Genomic DNA, 13,146 nt, shown 5'->3' on the forward strand with positions numbered 1-13,146 from the left:
AGGCAATCTAAGCTTTTTTTTTTTTTTTTTTTTTCATGTTTCTATGACTGCACGAAAAGTATGCCTGGCACTAACTAAATAATTATTGAAATAAGTGGAATGAACCTAGCAATCGGATGGTGTTAAACTAAATGCCCATACTCCACTTCTAAAAAGCCCATAAAGCCAATAATGGTTAAAACGAGAAAGACGAAAAAATTCGGTCTTGATTATATCCTGCAATGACTGTAACGTGCTAAATCCAGGGCACAAGCTGCCCTGATGAATCATGCACAAAAGATGAACAGAGCAACCTTCTTTTAACTGAACCAAACGGACACCTTCCCCCTCCTCTGTGATAGACGAATTCTTACTTTCCGTATTCAGATAAAACCTCAAAACCGTTGCTGGCACATAGTTAGGCACTGCAAATTTGAAAATGCTAATTAGTTAACTAAATAATATTTTGCCAAAAATTTCAGAGGAGCCTCACGCAGGACACACCTACATCACACCAAACCTTCCTTAAGGCCGGTGGGGTACTGTTCACTTCCTTTATCACGGAACCTAATGGTAGCAGATACATTTTCAGTGTGCCGTGTTAACAGGGTTGTGATACAACTTGGCTCCCTGGCGGACTGTCGTCCACAGCACAGGCCTGCACCCAGTGTGACCCTGCACGCGTGATAACGAGGGTTCAGTTGCCACAAATGGGAAAGGATAGACACTAACATTTACTAACAATTCACTACTTGCCAGGACCTATTCCTACATTTTTCCCATTTAATGCTCAGGGAGTCCATGCGGTGGGTATTACTTTTCTTTCTCAGAGGAGGAAATGGGCAGGAAGACAGCAAGCAACTTGTCTAAGATCATACAGTCACTAACTAGCCTCGCTGGGATTCATAGTCCAAATGTGTGAAAAATGCATCAAACTCCAAAGCTCCCGTTCTTTCCACTATAGCACATGGGGGTAAAGCTCTTCCAGACAGCCGGCTGCAAAGAGGCAGAGCGATGTCGAAAGAAAATCTATGTAGTTGTCATAATATTGTTACTGTTTAGAATTCTAATTATTTGATTTGCAATACCAGTATAACCAGTATAACCATGCAATACCAGTGTAACTTGTATAACTATTATCAAAGCAGAGCTATTATGGCAATTTTGAGTCAGAAATAAAGTAAATGAAGAAAATCAATAAAATAAAAAAGCCTGAGACCAAGAGATAATTCTGAAGCCAGTAAGATTTATTAAAGGCATTCTCTTTATAACATTTCTTATCAGTGCACATGATTCTAATAGCAAATATATTTTCATCATTCATTTGAATACTGTATAACAATTTACTTTAAAGTATAAATATATGTATATATATACACAAAATTTTACAAAGACACTAATAGGTTTCTGACCAATGAAGTCATGAGTTTAGAAAGCAGGAAGTAAAGATTAAGTACCAAACATTAAGATGAAAACTGCTGTATTGATACTTTAGAAAGTTCTTCAAAGAAGTACAACGGTCAGGCAGAGTTCTTACATGTACATCGACACTTCATAAAACTTGATAGCAAAAGTGCCACTTGGCAGAGCACTGACTATTAGAACTATGTTTAGAACTTCAGAAATACAAGCTCAAATGCCAGAAAGAAAAGAAAAAAAGAAAAAAAAGAAAGAAAGAAAATTAAAGCAAATTTGCTACGCTGCACCATTTTAAAGCACGGGGCAGCACAGCACATGGTTTATTAACATTGCTCTGGCTATAGTAACCGGTATTATTTACAGTCTCGTCCCAGCAAGAAAATGACTGAACTTACTCCTTCCTGGTACTAATATCCAATTTTCACTTGTCAGGCCAAATGTACAAGTGATGTCTGCAAGTGAAAAGGGCACATGAAAGGATCAGTTTATTTAAAAGAATTATTCTCCAGGAACTGCTCGGTATCACCCAAGCAGAATCACTAAGTGTCTTCCAAATTACACATATGCTTGTGGGCAAAAATGTCAAATTGTTTCCTTAATAAAAGATCCCCAAAGGAGAATATTCTCTATATTACTTAATTGCAAACCAAGGTTTTTTAAAACTGTGAGATATAATAAGGCTCTTTAATCTTTACCAAATCACGTACAAATTCTTTCATTACACCTTTAACAAAACAAGCTTTATCAAGAAAAGGTCCAGCCTCTGATTTCCTAACCCCATTCAGAAGGTGAGTGTGATTCTGACCATATTTAATTGGTTTTAAATTATATTCAGACAGTCCCTGTTATGGAACACAGAGAACATAGTGACCTATTACACTAGCAAGCCATTTTATTAACATATAATTTTCCTGTATTTAGGTAACTACTTCTATTTGGAAAGAAAAGGAAACTACCCTTGAACACACTATTCAAAATGGCAACCAGTTAACCTTGCAAGAAAAACAGTTTTGGATATAACAATGCAAGTTAAGCTGCCCTAGTTCAACCTACATTGGCAATTTCACCATAAACCTCATTGTAGCTATTTGCAGAGGAGAGAAGGCACAGGCATAAACGTAACTGATTATTCATGTGTTTCCACTCATGAGAAAATAACTTATAATAACTTATAATAACTATAGTAACCATTTACAAACTAAAGAACCAACCAGAGATAGTATATCAATGTGAAAAATAAACATTTAAAATTCAAGGCAACGAGAAACTGGAGAAATGACCATTCACTTGTTTTTGAACTCCTAATTTCATTCTCTTGCCACCACGTCCCAATACCGTGAATGCCTATTTAAAATCGTCTGCCGAGAAACTTCTGAATGCGTATTCTGAAATCGGGATTCCATAATGCTTATACTTTCCATTCCCCATGGAAGGCCGCCAAACAGATATGGACTTCTTCGAAACATTTATGTTGATTTCCTGCTTTTTTTTGTTCTCCTACGTAAGGAAAATTGCCTACCCAGTGTTCTCTCTCTCTTACATGGATGGTCATAAAGCGCCTCCATGTCAGAATTCACACCCACTGAATCCTACTGGGTGTGCTGTCCTCTGAGGTCACTGCTGGCAGCGAGCCATGGAGTTCATAGACACGCTTTGGTACACCTTTACTCCTAACGGAGTCGGTCCTGCTTGATTTAGGTTGTTGTCCTTCTTCTCTGGTATTTTGGTTACAAGGTTCCCAGGGATTCAACAAATCAGGTCTTTCTTCAGATTCAAAACATAAGAGGAGTGACTTGACTAGAGGTTCTAGTTCCCCGTGGCCAACCTGAGGTATTCTCTTCTCACAGCTGTCAAGAGAAGTAGAGCGCATGCTCAAGTCATTGTGAAAATCCTCGGCCAAGTTGCAAAGACTTTCAACACAATTCTTGAGAAGAGTTTTGTCACTGTGGCATCCTATGCAAGGAGAAGAAAAAGTTCATTACTATTTCATTTTTCATGAGGTATTTATTACTATTATATGACTCAACATATCTTTTAGGTCAAAGTAACCCTGTCAAGATAAAATCTAAACTACTTAAGATGACTCGGTTTATCTGCTAAATAAACACTTGGGTTTTCAGGATCTAATTATTTAGGCAAAGTACTTATATATATTAAGTGAGAATACGACCACACGAGTTCCTATGTTGGTAATTAATGTCTAGGAAGTAGCATCAGACTTTAGTTAATGCATTAGACTAGAAATGAAAAGATGTCTGAGAGTTCTTAAACTATAAAATTTTGATTACTGACAAATTCTGTCTGGAACATATACCTCTCAGTGCAGAAATAATAATTTGAATAGTTTGCTCCAAGCAATGTTTTAACTTCAGTAATTCTGGTGCAAGATTAACCATCTTCTTCAAATCCTGGTATCCAGAATTTTCTTGTTGTAGTTCAGTTCTGAAACTTTTCTGTAAATAAAGTTAATATTTTTAAAAATAGGTAATAGGCTTAGTCAATACAGTTTTAATCACCGGAATCTTATTTTCAGGAAAGAAATGAGTTTACTTTCCTCACCAGTGCTTAGTTCTGTTTCCACAAGCAAGACCAAAATACAATATTAGTAATTAATGTTTTCAAAAAAAATAAGAATTTTAAGTTAATTTTTTAAATTAAAAAAATTTTTTTAAACTAAGCTTTACGCTCTATGTGGGGCTTGAACTCATAACCCTGAGATCAAGAGTTGCATGCCCTACTGACTGAGCCAGCCTGGTGCCCCAAGAATTTTAAATTAATTTTAAATCAAAGTCCAATCATCGTATTACATGGGAATAAAACAACAGTACCCTTTATTATCCAATATCATAAAAGATAAATTTATTTAATTTTTTAGTGTTCAACTTTATAAATCTCCCATTTATTTTTATTTAATTAAAAATTGTCAAGCCATGGATATTTCTCTCCTTTTTGACACGTTGATTATATACTTATATTTTTCTATTTACTTGTGACATGAAAATAAAAGAATTTGTCTAATTCATCTATATTTAAAAATCTTTAAGCAAACTGATTATTGAACACAATTTTTCAGCCAATGACTATCCCAGGAAAAGCTGACAGTTACTAAACCAGTAGCAGTAAGAAGTAGACAAAACACATTAATATTAATCAATTTCTATACAATATCTTATCTATTACTAAAACGAATGAGTTATGACATCCACGAGGAAGAAGCTAGAGAGCTATGATACAGGCTTCGACTAGCCTGGCACAAAGGAATTATCTGGCTAAGGATAAAAACGGAAATAAACATATCATACCTATACTTAAACCAAACGAAATGCTAAAATACACCAAACAGAAGTAAACACTAAAGCCTCTCTTACTGTTTTCCACTCAGCAAACAGGTTTTCAAGACATCCAATCAATCCCATGGCTTTAGCTTTCATCTGTTCAGTAACCTACAGAGAACGTTAACATATTTTATTATATAAATAATTATTTGGAAGTTTAAAAATCCTAGAACTCTGTGGAAGAGACAGGGAAGAATTTTAGTCTAGGAAGTCAAAAGACTTGAGTTCTGTTCCTGGGACTGCAATAAAAGAGCTGGCGTATCTAAATCATGTAAGCAGAATTTCTTTCAAAATAAATTGCACATTGATTGTGCATTAAATATAGATACACTCGGATGTTTGTGATAATAACAGCATTGTGTCTCACATTTAAATATTTATAGGAATGAAATTTCCAAGACTTCCCTGGGAAGAGGGTGACGTAAATAATATATCAAACAAATAGTACACTGTAAGAACTACATATACAGTTCCCCCCGTTTTATTGAGATATATTTGATATTTAACACATTAGTTTAAAAGTGTACAACATAATGATTCGATATACTGCAAAATGATCACCGCAATAAGTTTAGTTAATATCCATTACCTCACATAGTGACAATTCTTTTTTCTTGTGATGAGAACTTTGAAGAGCTACTCTCTTAGCAGCTTTCAAATATACAACATAGTCGAATTATTAACTATCATCACCGTGCTGTACGTTACATCCCGGGGCTTCTTTACCTTACAGCTGGAAGCTGGGACTTTCAGACCACCTCCACTCATTTCACCTACACCCCCCTCTCTCTGGTAACCATTAAGCTGTTCTGTTTCCGTGAGTTAAGCTTTTTTTTTTTAAGATTCCACATATAAGCGAGATCACACAGTATTTGTCTTCTTACGTTCCAGTGATTTTACTTATATGTTTTATTATTTGCTTCTCAATTATAACTCCATGTTGCATATGCAATTGTCTTCCATTTACAAATAAGAAAACTGATTCCAAGCTCCTAAGACTCAGAACCGGGCTGGGAACCCCAGTCTCAAGCTAAGCCTTTGCTTTTGTACTGCTCAATGCTGCCCTCCTGAGGTATCTTCTCACTTCATTTCTGCCCGGGGATGGTGTTAAGAATCGAATTGGCATAGACTGGTGATGGGTAGTGAGGAGGGCACGTGTGCATGGTGCACTGGGTGTTATACGCAACTAATGAATCATGGAACTTTACATAGGAAACCGGGGATGTACTGTATGGTGACTAACATACTAAAAAAACATTAAAAAAAAATAATTGAATTGGCTTTACCCACACAGCTCTTCCTAAGTCTAACTTAAATTTCCTCTCTGTGGTTAAAAAAAAAGGAACACACAAATTCTTTTTTTTCCCCTGGCTCCAGATTCACAATTATAACTCCAATGCCTTCTGTTTGAACCCATTTTCTATTTCTTCAGATTCTTTGTTTTCCTTCCATAGGTTCTTGAGTTTTAACTTAAATGAATACGATGAGCTAAAAATTCCACCGTGATTATACAGCTGTGGCATACAGAACATGAGAGAAAGAAAATGAGAGGAAGGGAGGGAGAGGTCTGCATGAAAATGCCAGTAATATGAATTTTATGCAAGATGGGCCTGGCCCTTCTGCTGCTTATTTCCTCCAAACAGCAGCCAGGCTGACATCTGCACCCTGCTTTACTGCTTACCAAGCGCATTCGCATGCGTTACTTCACCTCCTTTTCATTAAGTGATTCTATCCCCTCTCGCGCTCACTGCCGGCGGAAATTCTACTTGGCAAACAGCGACAGAGAGTGTTTAGGCATAAGCGGTGCTGCCGCTGGACACAACCAAGCTGGAGATGTCAGCAGCGGGCAGGAAGGGTCCGCGGTCTTCGAAGCGGCATTACAGAACTGAAATCAGCCTCCCGTCTCCTGGAACAGGACTAGACCCACGTATCTTGATTTAATGACAAAATGAGCTCCTTTTGAATGCGTTTTTATTTTAAAAACAATATAACACAAAGCGAGAAAGGCAAACATACAGAGAGAGCAAGAGCAAGCAAGCCGAGGCAGCTAAGATCTGCCAGGCAATGTGGTAGCATTTTCCGGTCCACTGTCCTCAGGTTCGCAGAATCCTCGGAACAATCTTACAAAGCGCGCGTGATCATCCTCGCTTTTTAAACGCAACGAGGGGGCCCAGGCAAGCAGCTCAAGGCCACACAGGAAGTGGGAGAGCAATTTAATGTTCAGTGTTTTCTCCAGTTCTGAGCCAGTTTGGGTAGAGATTAACCCATGCAGCCCTTTCGTCTGAGGAAAGGGATGGAGATCCCCTCTGGCTTACATGGAAGACGTCCCCCCGATGAGGAAGCTGGACACACATTAATGGAGAGGTTTTTCTAAGAGGAAAAAAAAAATCTAACTTACTCGATGCCTTCCTGGAAACAAGTCAGAGGGGTGGAAACTAACAGTCTTTACCGGACTGACTTTCCTAGATCAATTGGTATGTACGGAAACAAGTACCCATCCTAGTGGGGATGAGCCCCGCAAAAACAACATCCCAGGTAGCTCCATCCCAGCGGACGGACTCCAGAAAAAGAAAGGCAACGGGCAGAGACGGTTTTAACAAGAAGTTGGTACAACAAGATTCTAGAACAGACAGGGCTCTGAGACTTGCTGCCATAAAGATGGAACTTATCTTCTGAGTCCCCAGTTTACTAATAATAACTCTCAATAAAGAACTTAATTTGCATGAACAATGATTTACAAACCTTATTTTTGTAGCATGCTGAGTTTCAGAGTCAAGTAGGGAGAATATAAAACCCTGGCTCAGGACGACTGGACAAGGTCCTCCAGCTCCTTATGAAACGTGTAAGAACACAAGTAATTCCTCCCTCGCAAAGTGGTGAGGTTCACCACTATTCTACGTAGAACACCTAGTCCCATAATTGTACTGGGAGATTATTTAATAAATAAATGACTCGCAACCTAGGACGTAAGTATTATTACACATGACAGGTGAAGAAACAAAGCATCGACTTGATAAACGATCGCTGAAAAACGACAGAGATAGGCGTTAATCACAGTGCCACCTCAAAGACAGCAACTGGTTTTATGCTTTAATGTTAGTTAGCTGGAGGAGGTGGGGAGGAAGCATATTTTTGGAAGTCACTCAAATCTTCATTGATTCTGTATCTTGATATAAAATGACAGATGCGAACGCCTCTGGCAAAATATTTAGTTTAGAATATCGGATCAATAAATGGTAGTTTCTATTCTTTAGTGGAAAAAAGAGAGACCTAAAGAAAGATCAGGAAGAAATGGACAAGCAGAAAGTGAACACTAGATGTCACTGCCACACTCCACTCTGCTCCGGAGTTTACCCACAGACCGTTCACAGACAGTAACTGACAGGGTCTAGCGAAAGTACACACCAGAGGCCACAGTTAACTCAGAGCAACTTGGGGAAATATCACCATGACATAATGATCACATTAGCCTTTTCAATAAAAAAATAATAATTCAACACAAATCAAAACACATAAATGTATAAGAATCCAATTTAGTTGAATTAAACTATTTTCTAAAAATCAAGTTTATAGAACATCTGGTATTATACAGAATGTTCTTTTATTCCTCTTACCTCATTTTGGGTACACTGCCTTAAGAGTTCATGCCGAAGTTCTTTTGCTTTTTCCAGTCCAGCATCTAAGAGAATCTTCATTCCTAAGCCTACACCATCACAAAGAGCATCCATGAAATCCTCCTAGAAAAAGTTTTTAAGCATTAACTGGAAAACTCAGGTTTTATATTTTAAAAAATTATAAAACAATTAAGCTATATTTTCTGCTTATTTTAGGACTATAGTAAGTTCCAAGTTTATTAAATTCAATTAAAGCTGGAATAAGAACAGTCTATAAGAAAAGCAGCAAATCTGTAATTTAGCATTCCACACATAACACATAATAAAGAATGTCTGTCTGAGGGAGGTGGGTGGGGGATGGGCTAGATGGGTGATGGGTATTAAGGAGAGTGCTTGTTGTGATGAACACTGGGTGTTGTAGGTAAGTAATGAACCACTGAGTTCTACTCCAGAAACCAATATTGCACCATATGGTAACTAAATAAAATTTAAATTAAAAAAAAAAAAAGAATGTCATCTTAGACAAGACACTGCGTAGCTAGAACACAGTAACATTCGAATATAATACTATGTTTTCAATGGCATGAATACTTAAAGGAAGCAAATACAAATTTTCTAGAATTATAGAGTTCTTCATGTGTTGATTGGCTGAGCAAACCCTCCAGAGTAGGTACCTATCATCAAAGCAAAGATCCAAAAGGCAAAGTGAGGATTCCAGAAATATCCAGTACATTTAACCAACTTAGATTGAAACAGTTTTAAATCATGTTGCTAAACTATAAAAAGTATGAACTATCTTAAAATAAAAACAACTTATCATGTTTCATGATACTATTATCAGAAGTCTACTGTTGCCTCAAATGAAGTCTTTCAAAACTAATACTACCAAATTACCTGAACACTGGCAGCCTTGTTGCTACTATTTTCCAGAAAATGCAGCTTGCCCCCTTTAAGAATTGCTAACTGTCCCACATACTTTACGGCTTGTTGTACAATTTGGATTATTTTCTTTTGAGCCTCTTTTACCATTGATGAGATATCTGAACAACATCCCTATAAAACAAAAATGGATACATGAGATTACAAACAGAAGTAAAGAGAAGACAAGAAAAGCAATTTGAAGAAAACAAATTCTGCATTCATTGATATAGTGACTACGCTTTGTAAGAGTCTCAGTCGGAATCAGAAAACACGCAATCCTCTAGCTACTAGCGATGATAAAACGACTAAGATACAGCCTCTACCCTCAAAGACCTTACACGCTAATAGGAGACATAAGACAAATATGCAGTTGACTTGATAGAAGAGAGAAGCGGTAAGTGAAACCCCCCACACCAAAAAAGGGAACAAAATGGTGGTTCTTTTTTGCCTTTGAACTTTTCCTGTCCTAGTAGCCATCTGACAGATGGTTGATAAAGATACTTTCTCTCATTAGGGGAGAAGGAAAAGGAAAGGGAAGCGAAAGGGAGAAAAACCACTCTTCAAACAAAAGGCTTCACACCGGAGGACACACACCCAAGAGGAATGTGGAGGTGCCCCCCGAGCTTTTCTTTCTGTTACCTGCCAACTGTAGTGATTCTTCAGAACACGTCTCTTCGCTTGCTTTCTGGACCATGCTTGTAATACTGCTACAAAGGTAAGAATTCTCAAACCACACTTAGGTAGGAAGTGTAGTCACTAAATTCAGTTTTGCCAGTTTAACGTAAGTCTCTCCTGTGCTTGGTCTAATCTCCCTTTCAAGTCACCTGTTCTCTCCATCCTGGACTCCTTACATAAAGCATTTCCCATAGGGCTATAGGTTGCAACCCCTAAGTTAAGTTCAAAGTGTTCTTCCTAGAGAATGAAAAGAAGGAAAGAAACTGCATACCAGTTACACTAATAGGTACTTTCTTATAACGTCCGCCCATCTGATCCTCATAGTAACCTTGCCAGATAGGCACTGTTATTGTTATTTTCCCAGTGAGAAAACGGGGAGACTTAAAAAGCTAAGCAATTTGCCAAAGGACATAGAACTAATTTAGCATGGGTTCAAACACTGGATTTCTAAATGCCAACGGTGGGTTTTGGGGTTTTTTCTGTTCCTGAACTGCCTCTGAAACCTAAGAGCCAACTAAGTATATCTCATATTCTCTTTTCCACCATAACCCTTCAACTAGCTTCCTTCTCGAGGCTCAAGCATAAGTCGGACCCTCAGTTTTGGCTTCCCAGCTTTGCTCTCTGGTCAGCCTTCCCTCTCATTTTCATGGCTCTAAGCTATCAGAGCATTTCCTTCATCTATCCCTTCACCCATACCTGTTTGCAGCCCACCTCTCTGTCCTAGGGTCATTCTGCTTCCTCACTGCTTATGTCCAAAGTGATCCTTCATCCAGTATGAACTTATAATTAACCCAATAACAAGTATCCAACCGAGCGTCTATCATATGATGAGTCCTTGTTAAAAAGGACACCTAAGCCCCTCTAACTGCCCAAAGCTTACTGCCCATTGAGGTGTGTAGGCTTATAAATATGTTATATTAAAAGATAGGTGAAGTACAGGGTTATCAGAAAAACAAGAGAAATGCCTAACCGAGTCAGGGCAGACCCAGAAAGACCTCCTAGGGAAGAATAAGGGACAATAAAAAATAAACATTTGATTTCAATTTGACTAGATTACTCAACCAAACAAACATTTCCAAAGCCTATCAAGTAAATAGCCCACTCAGGAGGTTTTGATACAACTAACCTCTACTACAATAATACAGTGTAGAAAGTCTCTCGGTGGGCACAAAAACATGAGATTTGTTCAAACATTCTGGAACATTTCGTTATGAAACCAAGTCACCCATTTTAAAAAATGAGACCTATCCCTTTTGGTATTTTCATATCTGCTCCCCTCATATATTCAAGGAATTTTTTTTTTTAAGATTTTATTTATTTAGGGGCGCCTGGGTGGCTCAGTCGTTAAGCGTCTGCCTTCAGCTCAGGGCGTGATCCCGGCGTTCTGGGATCGAGCCCCCGATCGGGTTCCTCTGCTGGGAGCCTGCTTCTTCCTCTCCCACTCCCCCTGCTTGTGTTCCCTCTCTCGCTGGCTGTTTCTCTGTCAAATAAATAAATAAAATCTTTAAAATATATATATATTTTATTTATTTAAAGAGTGCATGCATGCACAAGCAGGGGAAGGGCAGAGGGAGAGCGAGAGAGAAAATCCAAAGGAGACTCCACACTAAACGCAGAGCCTGAAGCAAGGCTTGACATCGTGACCCTGAGATCATGACCTGAGCCGAAATCGAGAGCTGGATGCTTAACCAACTCAGCCACCCAGGTGCCCTATTCAAAGAATTCTTACGGAGGACTTCACTGAAATGGTGGATGACTAGGTATTATCCAATATCAAATTCCCCACTTCTTCTGAAGTAATAGAATCCTTGACTTTCCACTAGGTACATAGCTGTCCAGAATAAAAAGTACATTTCCCAATAATACTTGTAGCTAGATATGGTCATGTGATGAAGTTCTGGCCAAAAATATTTAGAGAGAAATGTCATATGGAAATTTCCAGAAACTTCGCTTAAAAGAAGTTTGTCCCTTCTCTTTTTTGTCACTTGTTCCATTCTGCCACACTGAACTCAGACAGAGCTCTACCACTATGGTGGACCATGAAATAAAGGGCCATGCTTTAGGCTTGGTAAAGGGATGTACTGAAAGGAGCTTGGATCTCAAGGAGTGGAGCAGAGCCACCATGCCTATTTCTAGATTTTATATGACAGAGAGTAAGCTTTCAGCTTATTTCTTCTTCAGAGCCAAGTCTAATCTCGCTTGATATAAGGTAAACAGAAAAAAAAATTATTTTCCTTCCCTGTACATCACCAGGTTTGTGACTAATTCAGCATAAGCTGAAACCCAATACATAACCAGAGCAAGACTTTGCCTTCTTCCCCATAGCCATTATTGAGGACTAGCACAGAATACGTAGTAAAGAGCATGAACTCTGGGCCCAAGACTGCCTGGGTTCAAGTCCTAACTCTATCACTTACTGATTATGTATGTAACATTGGATAGGCTACATATCCTGTACCTCCCTTTCTTCACTTATAAAATGGTGATTAATAACAGTACTCACTTCTGAAGTTGTTACAAGAATTAAATGAGTTAATATTTGTAAATCACTGAGAACTCTGAGTGCCTGGCACAGAGGCCATAAAACAATAAACAATTATAGAAAACCACATTTTCAGAATTGCAATACAGAAATCACTTCTGAAAATCCTACAGATCAAATTTTGGGGAAGATGCAGACAATAGGTCAATAAATACTTTATGAACAAATGAATTCTTCAAATGATGATCAGCAAATCAAGTTACCTGCAAAAATAACTGTAAGTAGCCTCCTAGTTTTTTAACCTCTTGTCTCAATTCATCTTCAAGTCTTGCTGTGCTGGCACAAGGCCCAATATCATTCAGCCAGTGTTTGATTAGCACCACGAGCTGCTCAAAAGCACATGTGACCTGGATAGTCAGTGACTGCGTTGCTCGATCAGAAGAGAACACTTTGAAAGAAGGAGGAAAATTACTGGAAGAAATAATCTCCAGATAAAAGAACTCATATATGATCACCATTAAAACATTTTAGCATAGTCAGAAAATGCATGTGAAAGGTGACAGTCATTCAAAAGAAAACGTAATGTGCAGAAAATAATCATTCCCATAAGTTAATAAAATCAGTAAGGTTGCTTACAGTTATCTTGACTTTCTTCATCTTGTTCCTCATGAGCTTTGGAAATGGCAAATAGCCCGTGACAAATTTTAAGAAAATTATTAAT

General features: G+C 38.1%; 1 protein-coding gene across 1 annotated transcript in view; it reads right to left on the reverse strand.

Moving 5' to 3' along the window:
- Positions 1-402: 402 nt before the first annotated feature.
- Positions 403-13,146, reverse strand: part of KIF14 (kinesin family member 14) — a 53,662-nt gene continuing 40,918 nt past the window's right edge. Inside the window, exons 24-30 of the mRNA XM_040636424.1 lie at positions 13,062-13,146; positions 12,689-12,873; positions 9,242-9,400; positions 8,348-8,470; positions 4,767-4,841; positions 3,713-3,851; positions 403-3,351 (exon numbers count right to left, since the gene is read on the reverse strand). The exon at positions 13,062-13,146 is cut by the window's right edge and continues 140 nt beyond it. Coding sequence (XP_040492358.1) covers positions 2,972-3,351; positions 3,713-3,851; positions 4,767-4,841; positions 8,348-8,470; positions 9,242-9,400; positions 12,689-12,873; positions 13,062-13,146 — 1,146 coding nt within the window. The 3' untranslated portion in view covers positions 403-2,971. The remainder of the gene's footprint in view (positions 3,352-3,712; positions 3,852-4,766; positions 4,842-8,347; positions 8,471-9,241; positions 9,401-12,688; positions 12,874-13,061) is intronic.

The sequence above is a fragment of the Ursus maritimus genome, unplaced genomic scaffold, assembly GCF_017311325.1.
Source record: "Ursus maritimus isolate PB19 unplaced genomic scaffold, ASM1731132v1 scaffold_2, whole genome shotgun sequence".
NCBI lineage: Eukaryota > Metazoa > Chordata > Mammalia > Carnivora > Ursidae > Ursus > Ursus maritimus.